At 42.6% G+C, this 15,975-nt stretch overlaps 1 protein-coding gene across 1 annotated transcript; it reads left to right on the top strand.

Moving 5' to 3' along the window:
* Positions 1–2,349: 2,349 nt before the first annotated feature.
* On the top strand, positions 2,350–13,772 carry tex2l (testis expressed 2, like). The gene is made up of 11 exons (XM_070852076.1): positions 2,350–3,741; positions 5,880–6,080; positions 6,887–7,217; positions 8,193–8,470; positions 8,837–8,986; positions 9,079–9,178; positions 9,757–9,889; positions 11,201–11,338; positions 11,739–11,948; positions 13,059–13,179; positions 13,281–13,772. Exons 1-11 carry the CDS (start codon positions 2,350–2,352, stop codon positions 13,446–13,448), a joined length of 3,222 nt encoding a protein of 1,073 aa, XP_070708177.1. The 3' UTR covers positions 13,449–13,772.
* Positions 13,773–15,975: the final 2,203 nt, after the last annotated feature.

Here is a 15,975-nt window from a genome sequence, read left to right as displayed (position 1 = left end):
TCTGAGATTGTTACTGTTCTTGTCTGATCAAACACACTCAAACCCCTACACACACACACACACACACACACACACCAAGTCGCAGACGTGCTGCTACGCTGACGCCGTCACTGATTGAGAATGCAATGGATAGATCGAAACACACTGCAATACACGCGGAGCAGATGTGTGCCGCGTTTCGTGCTACAGTCGTCACTCTGTATGTACTGTCACACGCAGCCTCATGGAACAGTTAACAGCTCTCTTATAGTTGTATCACAGGGGCTTATCATTAAGCAGGGACCAGAAATTACTCATTGGCCTCGCAAACAGAAGCTCAGAAGGCAACTCCTCCTTCTGCTCTTGCCCTGCTTTGGTTGTCCTTGTTTAAACCACAAAGTTTTAGTCAGCTTTCTGTGGCCTCTGGGGTTGTCACAGCTGAATACTTCCAACAACACAGTTAAAACACCACTACGGATAGAGTCGGGGAAGTCAACAGAGATCACTCATAGAACATTAAAACAATGGATCTATGGATAGCAATGATGGACTATCGATCAACCCACCGCTTTAGCTCCAGACTGAAATATTAATACATTTTTTACACACATTCATGGTCCCCAGAGGATTAATGTTACTGACTGTGTTGATCCCTTGAATTTATTATCTTGCTTGACTATAAAGTTTGTGGTTTTGAATGAAATGTATAAACAACTATTGGATGGATTACCATAAAATTCATGTCCTCACATTTAGCTGCACCATACTGTTGAAGCTTCGCAAACTGCTTTGGTTTATTAGCAAATATCTGAGAAACTAATGGCGTTCCCGCCAGCCTCAGTTTTTGTTTTGCACTAATTTTGTGCTATTTCATATCCAATTGCACTGTTTTGCAAATCACTGTGAAATCACTGTAGCTGCAGTGATTTCATAGGAGAACATTTGGATTTGTGAGAAAACATAGCAGTATCTGAAGTCTATAAACAGCACTTTCCAAACCAGCTTGACAATATGGTAACATCAGCTGCAATTAGCTGGGACAAAACATTGTTAGCTTAACAGTCCTTTAGTCTGCCTAATGTGCGTGAGTGCACTTGTGTGTGTGCATGTGTATGTTTTCTGGCACCTCGCAGGTTCTGGCCCCTCTTCCCACCCTGTGAAAAGCTATGAGGAAGGTCTAATGCCGCCTGGCCGCATGTGTGTCTGTGAGGTTTATCTCCCCACCGCCCATTTTGGGTGAGAGCAGATTAGTCAGAATCCACCAGCTGCTGTGGAATTGGTTGAAATTGTGCCACACAGCCCTGTAATACAGTTACGTAAATCTGACCAGTCAGAGGTAGGGATTAACTTGCATAAAGAGCAGGGCACTTGACCCAAACAGAGAGAGTGAATGAAAGGGTCCCCACCGGGCCTTTGTGCTGTTTCCCAGCTTGTGCCCAGTGATGCAGAACTGCTCTTTTCTCCCACAAAATGACAGCTGATAATGCGCACAGCCTCTCTGTCCTGTGTTGGTACTTTTCTAGTTTGACAAGTCAGTAGGTGGTGGCCGTTTATGTGTTATGTGGAAACACACAATACTGCTGCTGATGCACAAAAGCCACATGTGAGGAATGACTGAGCTCATCTTTGAACTCCCCATGCTGTTACATAAGTGAGTCTTTAAACAGCTTGAGAAAACATCAGAGGAAAGGTCGTGACTGCTGGTTTTTACAGCTGACAGTTTGCTCTTTAGGGGACGAGTGGAAGACACTGTAGTTATTTCCTTGGGGAGTTGCGTTGCTGAATATAAAATATATAAAGTAGGAAGTCAACAATATACTCTCTTTGTTTTATACTGAAAGGCTGCATCTTTGCTCAAATCGTGGCTTTTCAGTTCATGTTCATGTACACAGAGAGTAGCTGCACATAAATCGAGAGAATTACATCCAATCAGCCCCAAAAGACGTTAGATCCAAGCCTGAGCTGCCCTACTTTGTGCAACATTTGGGGGAGACAGACTGTCTTGTCTATTTTTGCATGCCTCAAAAAGTCATCGAGTATGTGGAGCGACAGCTTTGGGAGAGGTGCTTACTTGGATCTGATTCACGCTCACCAGTCTTCAGATTACCGATTTCCACAAGACTTCAGAGCTGAACTACGTAACATTCGCACATTAATGCGTGCTTGGCACCAGTAAGCAGTTTCTGTGAAAATGAGGCGCAAGCATAGAAAAGATACCCTTCCACTCTCTCTCTATGCCTCATTCCCTGACTGCTTTTATTTGTTCTGCCTCTGAGGCTTAATAATGTAGCTGACCATGTTTTTTTTATTTTTATTTATTCTCTTTCACTGACTCTTAGGTGCCTTGGCTGTGTGATGTAAAGTCAAGAAATGGCAGCGAGTGGAACGAATGGGGAAAGAAGAAGTGAGGATAAAGGAAGAGGAGGTGGCAGACCTCTCCAGGAGCCCCACAGCCCGGCTCTTGGCCTCTCACCAGCCGGCACCCCGTCCCTTGCAGCGAAGAGGCATCTCCCTCGGGGGATAGTGATCCAGCTGACTGGGACAGAGGGACAATGGGACAGTCTGGATGACAGTGAGCTCATCTTCTCCCTTGACCACGATGAAGATTACCCCTCAATATCTCTCTCCAAGGAGAGGCAGCTTTCTGTTGAGGATGACAGAGGGTTGGAGTCCCAAGCTTTCCACGTCCCTCTTTCCCCCTCGTCCCCTGGCTCTCTGGGCAACTGCTCCACCATTGGTCCCAGCTTTCTCTCCCCTGGCCCTTCTTCACCCACCCACAGACCCCTGGCAAGCCTGGTCAAGTCACTCTCCACCGAGCTGGAGCTCAAAGAGGGCTCCACCCTCAGGCCGAAGCCCCTTCTCAGCCTCGTCAAGTCAATCTCCACGGAGATCTCCCGCTCTGAGCCTGAGGTGTCGCAGTCAAAATCAGACTCCCGCCTCAACCTCCACCTGTGGAAGCAGCTTACCCAACCAAAAACCCGCAGCAATGGAGACTCTCGCACTGCGCCCCCTTCTCCTAGCTCACTCTCTCCTAGTGGAGAAGGTCTGAGAGGGGGCTTCTTCAAAATGGAGTTAGAGGACACCAAGAGGAAGCTCTCGGAGGCCGTGCACGAGCCTCTGAGCAGCATGTTCAGTAAGATCATGAGAGAGGAGGGCGCAGGCAGCCCCAAACACCAGGGGAAGACCCAGGTTAGCTCCAGAGGTTTGGGCCGTGAAGGTAGCACAGACACGGTTCTTTCTGAGTCCCCCGTGAGGAACACTAGAAAAACAGATGCTGATGTTTTGCCTGCGTTTTACTGGCCTTCTGTTAGGCTTCCTGGGAGAAGCCACTGTAGCCCCTGCCCTGTGCATCACAACAGACAACATCACAGGGATGAGGAGCTGGAAATATGCACAGATGGTGACATGATGCAAGTATTAACCATTGAGACTCACAGACAGGCGAGGAGATCACCTGCTGGTCCTCAGGTCCTTGCACCACCTCTGGTTAGGACACTCTCTCAAACCCCTCATCCTCTGCCGCGCATGAGTTTATTCTGTGTGGCAGTGCTGTCCTACATCTACTTCATCCTACCTCTCAGTTCATACTTCTCTGGCCTCGCTCTGGGACTAGCATTGGGCTTCTTGCTGGGATTGTTGCTCATCAGGATGGGTTCCTCCAGGTCTTGCTGCTCAGATCCTCCTTACAGACCAGCACAGACTGTGTTTGGTGAGGGGATTCTGCCAGGTGGCTTTGTCAGCACTGAGCCTGACTCTCTCAAGGTAAGTTGGACGAGTCATTAAGGATGAAAATGTCACATTTTTGTTCTCACCTTATTTTCAGCCACCTCAGTCTCATCACATCTCCTATAATATAGATAAGGTCAGTATTACTCTGATATCTGTCCATTGAATATAAGACTACGACCAGCAGTTGGTTAGCTTAGCTTAGCAGAAAGATTTGGAACAAAAGCCTGGCTGTTGCAATATGTGAACTTTCTCTTCATATTAATCGTGTTTCCACTCGTATCGTTTTATACGCAAATTGAAAATACACATAAACAACTGAATGGAAACCCACTTATTGACAGTACATTGTTATATTGGCTTCTGACCACAGTAGCTTCCATATGAATACACCTCACCAACCAATTTTTCTTCAATCCACTGGTGCTCTTGAAACTGGTAGTAGAAACTTTCTGACTGGGCCATAATACAGTATAACTGCAGACTACTCTAAACTGTAGCTTTCACCAATTCATCAGAAAACCTACTTAGTGAGAGTGAGTAATTTCTCAATGCACTTTAGATGACATGTTTAAAGGCTACTCCAAATACGAGTACTTGAAATTAGTTTTGACTCGTGCTAATTTATTCTGAAACTGTCACTTCAACACCTCTGCTGACTGTTTTCTTCACAGATTAAAGCCTCTGAAAGTGGCATGTGAGCGCATACGGTGCCCAGGATGCAAATAAAACCTTCAATAATAAAAACTGCCTGAGCTGCAGCGGTAATTACTGTCCTTTACCAACTGGAGAGGACAGCTACCACCAGACACTGTCAGCTCCAGAGGCAATTAGTTGGGGATACAGCGAGGAGGAAGCTGTGCTTTGTCAGTGCATGTGGAGAGTGGTGGTGATGGTTAGAAGTGGGGGGTTTACTGTCCCTGTGTTGAGATAATTCCCTTGTTTGATCATTAGCAGTGTGGTTTTGGTATGAGGGCTGTTAAAATGTGAAAGTCAGAGGGCATCGAGCCGTCAAGTGACAGAGGGAGAACAGCTACGATGTTTGAAGTGAGGGCAGAGGCTGACACCTCCTTAATAAGGGGCAAATAAAATGTCAGTACGTATAATATGTAATAATATTGCTTATAAGTTAGTTGGAGCATTAAAAGGAAGCATCCAGCTCGTATGACAGCATCCGGTTCTGAATCTTCTTAATTATATTCTTTTATATTTTGTAGCAAATTAATTGTTATTAATTCAGCTTTTTGTGCCTTGCACTTTTCTGTGCTTTGAGATAGTTCAATACTTTGGAAAGTTTGCTTTTTTGCTGGGATTTAGATGAGAAGATCAATACCACTCTAATTTTGCCATGCTAATTATGTAGCTACAACCAGAAGATGTTAGCTTAGTTTAGCATAAAAACTGGAAACAGTTGGCCTGTTTTCAGCACCTCTAAATCTCACTAATCAACACATTATATCTTGTCTGTTCATTTAATTTGTGGTTTTAGGTGGTGCTATGTGCTGAGGGTATTTACAGTCACTTCCTGTGTCCTCATTGGGTTGCCAGGCAACCAGTGGATACTCCAGGGAATCACTGCAGCAGGCTGTCATTCACCAATACTTTGCACATAATCTAGTCAACAAGCGTAACCGAGCTAATTCAGTTAGCTGAGCAAATAAACAAAAAGCAAATAAATATTTTCCAACGTTTCTAACTTACAGTGACATACAATGTATAGTATCCATATGAGGCTCATGGGTTGATTTGTGCTGAATTAAGCCGGCTAGATTTGCGTCTAAAGGTAGGTAGAGTTTGTCGATGGTGTCGCCTGGGAAGCTACATTCAGGGACCAATTTCCCTTCGAGCAAAAAGCTGTGATATTTATGGATACATGTTTTGTTCTAACTTTGTTAAGGTTGACTATTCCTCTAAACCCGCAGCTCACAGATTCACCCTCTGTAGTACATTTGTTCCACAATTAAGTCTTACATGTTAAAATTATTTATGTTGAGATCCACAGAGGTGAATTTACCATGTTTGATACCTGTGACCAATTTCTGTCACTGAAGGTTGATTACAAACACCATAATAGGATTTTCACAATTGAAACAGTTCCAATCAAGTGTTTATTACTTACTTGAAACTGTGAATAGTGTTCATTGAAACAAAGACTTGCTCTCTGCCTTTTCCAGGGGTGGATGAATGAGATACTTGACTATGACCCAGAAACCTACCATCCAGCTCTGACTCACTCCGTGTTTGCCACCCTGGAGGGCTCCTGTCTCCGTCTTGACTCCCCGCGTACCAACATCAGCCGCAGGGCCACGTACGATGAGAGAGTCCATGAGGCCACTTTCGTCAAGTCACGCTGCTTTCAGCTCGCAAAGAGCCAAGTATGAGGACCGCCTAAGTAACCATGTTAAGGGAATATCTGTACTCTATCTGGGGCCATTGTATTTTTAGATGGAGAAAGGAAAGTGAAGACCTAATATATTTTGACATTCTTGTGATCTTACAATAATGCATGGAGCGAGTGCAGGGCTGCTGTCGAAAACTTTTCAACATTTGAAAACATTTCAACATTTGTGTTGGCTAAGATAGAACCAGAGCAAATGGAGTTCAAGAGAACAAGAACTACACTGCATTTTCTTGATGTTATGAATTGATATTTAAAGAGTTTCTTATTGATGAACAAGACTGTGAGCTAAATGCTAACATCAACATCCTGACATGTTCACCATCTTAGGTTAGCATGCTACTGTGCTATCATTTATTACTACATTCATTAGCACTAAACACAAAGCACAATGCCAAGCACATAAACAAAAGTACTGGACAAATTAAAAAAATATATTTTTAATGATGGTGCTTAGTTCTCAAAAGTTAGAGAATCATCAAAATCTTTAGAGTTTGTCCTCTGGACACCATGCATGTGGTGCCAAATGTCATGGCACACCAGTAATTGTTGAGATACTTCAGTCTGGACCAAAATGGTTGACCATAAGATAGACTGACATTGGCATTCCTTAAGACACATCACTGGAATGGCTAAAAAAGCTTTGTATAAAAGATTACAGTATCCAATCAATGAATACATAAGATATTGACTAAACATAAACTCTTCAGCATTAATGAATGATATATAAGTGACTGCATTGCCCATCATCTCATTGCTTTGACACAATAAACCTCCCCAAAGGTATTCCTGCTGCCATCTGTGTTGGCCCGGAAGAGGGTGTGGAACCCAAAGTATCCCATCTGCATCCAACTCGCCAGGGAAACAAACTCCCAGGAGGACGAGGGAGGAAGGTGGGAGGAGAGCCGGGGAGAGGAGTCGAGCGCTGAACCGGCAAGTCCACAGCAAAGTTCCTCCAAACACGTCCATGACCTCCCCGCTGCTCTTTACCTCTTTGGCCGAACAGGCAGAGAAAAAGAAGAGTGGTTTCGTCACTTCCTGTTTGCATCCATGAATACGGAGAGAGAAAAGGAGAGGGATGGACAGAAGCCTGGCAGATGTGTGTCCAGATCCGGTATGAGAAATGTTAATAATGCATTAGAGAAGAGAAGGCTTCTAGATAAGGGATCTATACAAATGCTATATATATGTGTGGATTATGGATTACATGCTCCAAATCATTGCATTTCAAAGCCAATCCCTTTTGAGGGAACGCACAGATCTCACAGTTGTTTGGTGACCTAACAGGGCAACTGGATCAGAAAAAAAACATCTATTAGGGGCGCCAGCTTTGTTCTAGAGAAAATGACTGAGTTGCACAAGTGAACATGTTTTGTTTTTGTTTATATGCATTTGATTTTTCTTTTCTAATACAAATCTGCTATTTGACCGGTCATCTGTCACACTTTCCCTTTTCCATTGCTACACTGTTGTTTAAAGCATTCACTTTAACAGTTACACTTGGGAATGGCTGATGATTCATTAAAGGGAGCGTAACAACATTTTCAACAGCTTGCACAGCAAATAGTTGTCAGCTGACCGAGCGGCTTTGCAGGTTGTAGTGATCCGTCCCGTGGGAGCCAAGATACAGAGCGACACATAGCCACCTGTAAGAACACGACTGGTCAATTTTTGTGTTTTACATTGATTAATCATAAAAAGATATGAGACAGAGCCAGGCCAGTTGTTTACCCCTGTTTCCTGTCTTTGTGCTAAACTAGGCTAACCAGTTGCTAGCTGTAGCTTCATATCTACTGTGTGGATGTAAAAGTTGTATTGATCTTCTCATCTAACTCAAGGCAGCAAAGCAAATCAGTGGATTTCCCAAAAGATTCAAACCATTCTTTTAAGAAAGCTCAGTTAAACTCTCCTTCAAATTACTCATTATGAACTATGCTTGCTCTCACAAATTATGGTGGTTACTTCTTCCATGGATGATCATTATAACCAAAACACATTTGTTTCTAAAACAATGACAATAAAGCAAGAAGTTTTTCTGCCATGAACATTATCTTTACCAACCAGGTAAATGTTTCTTGTATTCTCCCAGGTGACCAAGCTCCAGCACAGGGCGTCTGCGCTTCAGGTAATATCCCAGGCAGCAGAGGCTCCAGCAGGGTGGGCAGCAGCGATGATGACGCCCCCTCCACGCCACCAGTCCACTGCATCCCTGCAGCTCCCGTCAGTCAGACCTCCAGCAGCACCAGGGGCCTTTCCCTGCTGGACTACACCGGCTACATGGCCCGTCTCTTGGCCACAGAGGAGGCGACCCCCCTCTCCAGCACTGGAGCCAGCAGCTCAGAGACGAGCCCCACCATCAGTGGAAATGTAAGTCACGCTTGCGGATAAGATTAAGCGAAGCGAATGAAGTGAGGCGGTAGAGACTTTCCACAGCTGCACATTGGCATGTTCGTGAGAGTAAAGTGGCTCAGTGAAATAGCGATGACCAGAATAAAAAGGCATTAGTGATCAAACATGTTAGTGAAGTGGGTCAGTACGTGTCAAAAAAGCCACTTGGAATGAAACAAAATAAACTGAATAAAACAAAATGCTGTTGATGGAAAAAATATCAGGACACTTGCCAGCATTTACAAAATTATTCTACCCCTCTTCCTCTATTTTTGGCTCTGAATTGTACCAGGCTTGCATTTTGCTTGTCCTTGCTCAGCCCTCACTCAGGTGTCTTTATTACAGTGCACCTGCGATCTAGCAGAGTACCCGGGGACGAGCCAGACTGCATGGGCGAACGCTCTAATTGGTCGAATCTTCTGGGACTTCCTGCGAGAGAGGCACTGGGCCGACGTGGTTTCCCAAAAGATCCAGAAGAAGCTGAGCAAAATCAGAGTGCGGGCTGTTTTGTTGGAAGTTAATTCATAAGTCACAGAAAAGGCATTTCATATAATTTTTAAAGGTGTGATGTGGTATTGTCTTTGCAGCTGCCTTACTTTATGAATGAGCTGACTCTGACTGAGTTGGATATGGGCTGCTCAATGCCGCAAATCACCACTACCTCCAGACCAGAAGTCAACCACAGAGGTGAGTACACGCTGGAGATCATACACACACACACACACACACACACTCACACACCCAGAGTAACAGCAACAGAAGATGACCTTTCGCCCATGTTATTACAGCTGAGTGCTACAGAGCATCAGATCAGACACTGTTATCCTGTTGTAATCTCACAGAGCACGAGAGCCATTACGCCATGGCCTTCAACATTTAGAGCATATTGGCTCGTGTGTGTGTGTGTTTTTAAAATCAGGCAATCTGGCAGACGACACTCCTAATGAGAATTTAAGTGTGTCAGCATGTGTCTACGTATTGTAACCTCGTGATTTCACCGTCCACTTTGCTGTTACACAACCGCCCGGCAACAAATTATCCTGTTTTCAGCTTTTCCCCGTTTTTGCCGCTGGGGCCACATGCGTCAGCTCCTAAAGGGGACTTATAATCCGCTGTAATTTATTATAAATTTAATTTCAAGGCTCGATAATCACAGTGAAAGCTGTTTAATCTGCCCACTAAGCAGTGCATGTTCAGATTAGGCTGCGCGTGTGTGCTTTGTCTTCGTTTTGGTGTCTGTGACCTCTTTGCGTTGCCCCTTGCAGGCCTGTGGGTAGAACTGCAGCTGGTCTATACTGGTGCCCTGCAGATGACCCTGCAGACTAAGTTCAACCTGTCCAAGCTGGGTAAAGAGGCTGGCCAGGATACGGACTGTACGGCTGAGAGTGGTAGCCCACGGTCAGTACTACACACAGAGCCATACACACTCACACCACGCACACAAAAGTCTACTTTAATAGGCTTTTCTGAACGGTACTTGTAACTAAGAGTGTTTCCAAAGTCTTTCAAATCTCCTTTTGCATGTTAAAATGTAAACATAAGTAACAGAGGTTTTTTGCGCACATTTATTTTTATAAATATGTATATTTATTTTAAAAAAATGGTGAAACCAAAGCATGAAGCCGTGCATGCAGTTAGATCCCGACCTTTAGCTCTATAAAATCTGCGGATTGCCCCTTTAAAAAACAGTATTTCAGTATTTCCATCATCTTAAGGTGGAGGTCATTGTACTGCCCAGGTCAATAGCAGGTGCCACATTTCAGTAAACCCTGTATTTTAATTACTACATTTTATAGAGCACACACACACACAGCCACACACCTTTTCTCTTTTTTTTTTATCCCCTGACCCCTTCGGTCTGTGATCTGCACAGCTTCACATTACATTGATTAGCAGAGACCTGCCTGTCAGTTAGTCACAGTGGGATTAGAGTGCAGGCAAAGCTCTACATTAGCTGTCTGTGCTGCATCTGAAGCCTTCCACAGAGATAGAAAACTTGTGTTTGTTAATCTTTCACTTTCACTTCAAAAGTAATCGCAAGATTTGTTCTTACACATGTACGTGTTACGGAAGCCCTAAGAGGCAAAAAAATATATATCTGGAGATCCATTTTCAAAGTCTCATCTAGATACTTTCCTCTCCTGTGTTTATGACTCAGAAAGGTGTGATAAAAAGAGTAAAAACAAAAAAATTGCATATATATGTTGTTTTTCTTAAAAAATAGACTGGCTTTACTATATATAATTATATATTATAAATAGGATGGGTGGTGTTAAATAAATACCTGGAGATGTTCAGAAAATTTACATTTGAACGAAAGAAATCTTCAAAATAAATAAATAAGTAAATTAGACTCATTCTTGTAAGTGTTGCTGTAATATTTATTTTGGTCACAAATGCTCCTACAAAGCTAAACACCTCTAGGGATTTAATATTACGTGTTCTATTTAGAAATGAGTATTGGTGTATGAGTACATTAGCACATGGAGACATGAGTTAGGGTTTAAATGTGCTTTGTTAAATTTCTCTGTTTTATGGAAAGCGTCTTGAGATAACGCTGCTATGAATTGGCGCAATATAAATAAAGATTGATTGACTGATTGATTGATTGATTGACTATTTCTATGCTAAGAAAGGATGAAAATTCAGTAGCACTTATTCTTCCATCCATACCTTCATTTTGCCATCTGCCCATTCCTAACCTCTCAGCTGCAGGCCCATCCTCAGTGTGTTAGCGGACAGCGACGAGGAGTCCTCCAGTGCTGGCTCATCAGATGAGGAAGAGTTGCTTCCGTCTGAGCCTCAGGGTCCAGTGGGGGAGAAGGGATCCACAGCAGCTACCGATGGGTAAATGTCACTTAATAAAAGAAAGTAGCATCACATGGCCTGGCTTGCATTCATTAAAGTATATTATAAATGAAAATATACTACCAACTGCTACTTTTGTGTCATAATTCTCAAAATTCATTTACATTTAAAGACATTTGCCACTTTTAACTGACACTTAAACAGGGAAAAGGTGTAACTTTCAAAAAGTACCACCATTGAGTGTTAATTCTGCCCTTCTGTGTTGTGATTGCTCATCTTTCCGAAGCTGAAAATAAACTGTGCCGACGTCACACACCAGATGGCTGTCACTTTCATTTTCATTTACATCTCAGACCCTCATCCCTCCTCAGATCTTAGCATCTGAATACTAAATCTGCACCCAAGTACAAAACTCCTCTCCTCTAATCCTCTCTAACAGGACAGGGGGTGGAAAGACTGGGAGGAAGATTTTGAGATTTGTGGACAAAATCGCTAAATCCAAGTATTTCCAAAAGGCGACAGAGAACGAGTACATTAAGAAGAAGTTTGAGGAGATGTCCAACACGCCCCTGCTGCTCACTGTGGAGGTTCAAGAGCTGTCAGGGGCTTTGGTGGTCAACGTCCCACCACCCCCTACAGACAGGATATGGTAAGCACTGAGGCATCAGAGCAATGGAGCGGCTGAAGCATTTTCTAATGCAACAAAGTGTGAGGACTTCAGCAATGTGTTAGATGTTTCCACGATGCAGAATGTGTTACCAAAGGCCAGATTAAAGACTGGAAGGACTGAACATTTACCGTAAACTGGCAAATATTGTCAACATGATTTTGTCAATAAGCAGAAATAAGTAATAGAATAAATTAAAGAAAAAACAGAAAAAGGAAAAGTGCCTTTCCTCTTCTATGCATGTATTTCCAGTACAGCCTCTACAAGTGGTGTCCCTCTTTACACTGTTCATTATTCGGGCATACTGTATATAACTCCTGGGGCTTTACCTGCAACACCCCTTTTTCTCAGTGGCTTTGTCCATTGTAATTTCTCTAACAATTTCTGTAGTTTGGATGGTTTTCATGTATTCTCTCACTTAAGTCTCATTTTTAAAGTGTTTCTAATAGTCGCGTGTAGGCAAATTAAAGTCTTTAACTTGAAACTTTAACTGAAATAATTTCATTGGTTCATCAAATGCTTTTTGCTCTATGTAGATGAGCTTCTTGTTTACCCATTTTAAAAACCCAACTGATACAGTACGGGAGTGTTACGGTTCTGTATGTGGGACATTTTACAGTGTGAAAATCAACTTGTGCTCTATAGTGGACAAACTGTACCGCTATAAGAGGGCTTCTAAATGACCTAGTTTGGCTCCCTGTCCTGCAATTTCATGTTATTTATCGTCCACATACAGACATTGAGCACTTGTCGGTCCAGTTATACTCTGGATATACACATTGACATTGCCTCTAAAACCAGTTTCCTTCCAATGTACCAGTAACTGCGTGTCACAAATGCACGCAAACACAAACCAGTTCACAATGTTCAGCCACGGCATGCCGTGCTTGTGACTTTTTGTGGTGTGACTTTTCCCACCTCACCACCTGCCAAAAGAACATTTATTATTCCACAGATCTATTACAGCTGAGCACTAAACACGTTTCAAGCACTGAGACGACATTTAGACTTCTAAGATGTGTCTAAAAACCAGGATGAAACCATTTCAGCACAGATGTGTCAGATCTGATCATGTGACAACCTCCTCTGTAGGTACAGCTTCTGTGTGCCCCCCAAGTTGGATCTGCATGTGCGTCCCAAACTAGGAGAGAGGGAGGTGACTTTCTGTCATGTGACCGAGTGGATTGAAAAGAAACTGCAGGATGAGTTCCAGGTAAAAAATAAAATTTTTTTTAAAAATAAATAAATAACAGCATGTAGCTACTGTATGTCAGTTTTCCTCCCTCCTCTCACGCTCCTGTTTTATCTCCCCAGAAAGTGTTTGTGCTGCCAAACATGGATGACATCTACATACCCCTCATGCGCTCTGGGGTGGACAGCCCTCAAGCACCGCAGCGTCCCAAAGCTCCTCGGTCCCAAAGCTCCTCCACAGAGTCCATCGAGAGGATCCCACCTGAGATCTCTGGGGCTGAGTCTGACTAGTGCCTCGCTGCTGATGATCAAAGGAGAGCTGACACTTCGAAATGGAGTCTTATATATTCACAGTGAGAGAAGGGGAAGATGCAGACGAATGAGAAACAGAATATAACGATACCTTTTTTTGCCTCTATGACTTCAGTAGCTCTTAGGCAGACTTACTAACCCTTGTGTTTATGTCTGAACCAGGAGTTTCTAAAGGTCTGATGTTTAGCGCTGTAGCTGGCTGATGGAGAGTCTGGACATCTACAAGTGATACCTTTTGCAAATGTTTACATGTCATTGATCCCTATGAGATTTTGCTGCTTTGATGTTTACAGCTCAGTGTCACTTTGGATATTGTTAAATAAAAGCTAGAAAACCTGCCAGTTTTATTCTCCCACATGACACAAACAACACATATCCTTTATAAGCCCACATTTCCACAGGAAATGTTTGGGAATCGTTTGATTGATTCATTGATTCATGTGCAGCACTTTTCGCTGGCCCTCCCTCCCAATTTAAATGTCTATTCAGATAGGGTCAACTTTCATGTGCCTGACAAAACAACAGCAGAACATGGTGGAAAAACAGCCTGGTGCATAAAATTAGTACATGGGTAAGAAGTGTTATAATGTGTGGGAGGGTGTGTGTGTGTGTGTGTGTGTCGCTTTGTGGGCTACTGTTGGGTTATTTGCAGTATGGTTCATTAGACAGGCCCTGAGTCTGTGTTTGAAACTGTTTGGTGAAATGAATTAACAGTGCAGTGATTGTCATTATTCCACAGTAGAAATAATCCATGTGATGAAGTTATTTATTGCAAGTGAACAACTTGTTAACCATATTAACGAGTTTCACAACAGTGGTAGATCTATGACTGCTGAAATCATAATCACCATAATTACGATTAATTATTAGCTCCATATCTAATGTTTAACTGGATTGATCCAGGCGATACACGCATCGCACACAACCATGGTTCCTAAGAAGTGACAGATGGATGAGTGCAGGTTCATTCAAAATAGTGCAAAAATAGTCTCGTTCATTTAACATGAAACTATTGAAACTGTGCACTGATTGTTCACCATGAAGAGTACAGGTGATCAATAGAGGGCAGCATCTGTTTAACAGACACTCCTGCAGCACTGATGTTACCTGCCGACAGCAGGACTTTCTTACCATCTCACCATCATCCTCACATGATATGTTCATTTTTCTTTCATCACAACTCAGCGGGGAAACACTGTCAGTGGAAGTAAAAAAAAGGGAATTTCATACAAAAACTAGACTTTCTAAGACTGCTTAAGTGTCACCTTAGATTTTGTACATCATCACTCTCAGAAAGGCCAGTATAATATATCTTTACAGTGACATTTAATGTACATATTGACAAGTCAGTATTGCTTTAAGACACACTTGAAAAAATGTGAACCCACCCTTGAAATTACCTACAGTATCATTTTACATGATATGTATAATACTACATAATATATGATATATTGTGTAATTAATATAGTAATATGATAATACACATTTTTGTTGAATTCATATCACATGAATGTTCATTGCTGGGGCTGTAGGGTATTAGTTTGTGTTGATTTGCTCCTATTTGTGACAATGTAGAACATGCATCAAATGCATGTCGTATGTATGTAGTTCTGCAGGCAAGAAGGGGCCTGATAACAAGACATCAGTGTTGAGCATAAGCCAATATAGTGCTGCAGAGTGCAAGTATAAATATAGAGGCTAAACGGAGAGGATGTGTGAGTAGATGATTTTCTGTGTTTGGCGTAATGTCTCCGACAGCCTCTGTAGTCTCATTTAGCCACTTATTAGCAACCAACACATAGAAGCACATAAAAGCTTTAAATTCATGAGAGGAGTATTTATTGGATTATTTTATATCATGGAACATAATGTGAAAATCTCTACAGCTTGTGTTGACCACAGATCTTATTTCAGGCATCTAAGCAAAAACCCATTCCTGGTTTGAGGACTCAGCCCTGCAGCACTCTGTAAGTTCAGTCAAACTGAGTGCATGTCTACTTATAGCATAACGTCCACTCCTCTCAGGCAGTAGTCTAACACTCATCCTACCAACAGGGGAAGTCTTCTTCCACCACTGCTACTAAGTGATGTGTGCTCCAATATGAGCACCATTGTTCCTGACTGTGGTGCCACAGCAGCTATGTGAAGATAAATAAAAATGAGGTGTGCCTAACCTGCTAAGGCTGTGAAACCCAAATGTAGACAATGCTGATGCTTATCTGCCTTTATTTATGCATCTTAGACCATCAAACTGTCATAGTAGACCAAGATAAGCAACTCTGTCATTTGGTTTCAAAAGTTATCTAAATTGGACTGTAAATATTACTGTGAAATAACTTGGGTCCACAGCACTTTGAGTAATACTTGAATATGTTATTGACATTGCAGCTATAATGAGACTTACTACAAGTCTTTTTCCTGTTAAATGTGATTCCTTTAAGGAAGCATGTCTGACTCCTTCCCAGTAAATAATCTCTATGTGAGATTGATCATCAGCAAATAAATG

Source organism: Pempheris klunzingeri, chromosome 20, assembly GCF_042242105.1.
Source record: "Pempheris klunzingeri isolate RE-2024b chromosome 20, fPemKlu1.hap1, whole genome shotgun sequence".
NCBI lineage: Eukaryota > Metazoa > Chordata > Actinopteri > Acropomatiformes > Pempheridae > Pempheris > Pempheris klunzingeri.
The sequence above is the reverse complement of the archived record's forward strand: the minus strand, read 5'-3'. Positions and strand labels throughout refer to the sequence as shown.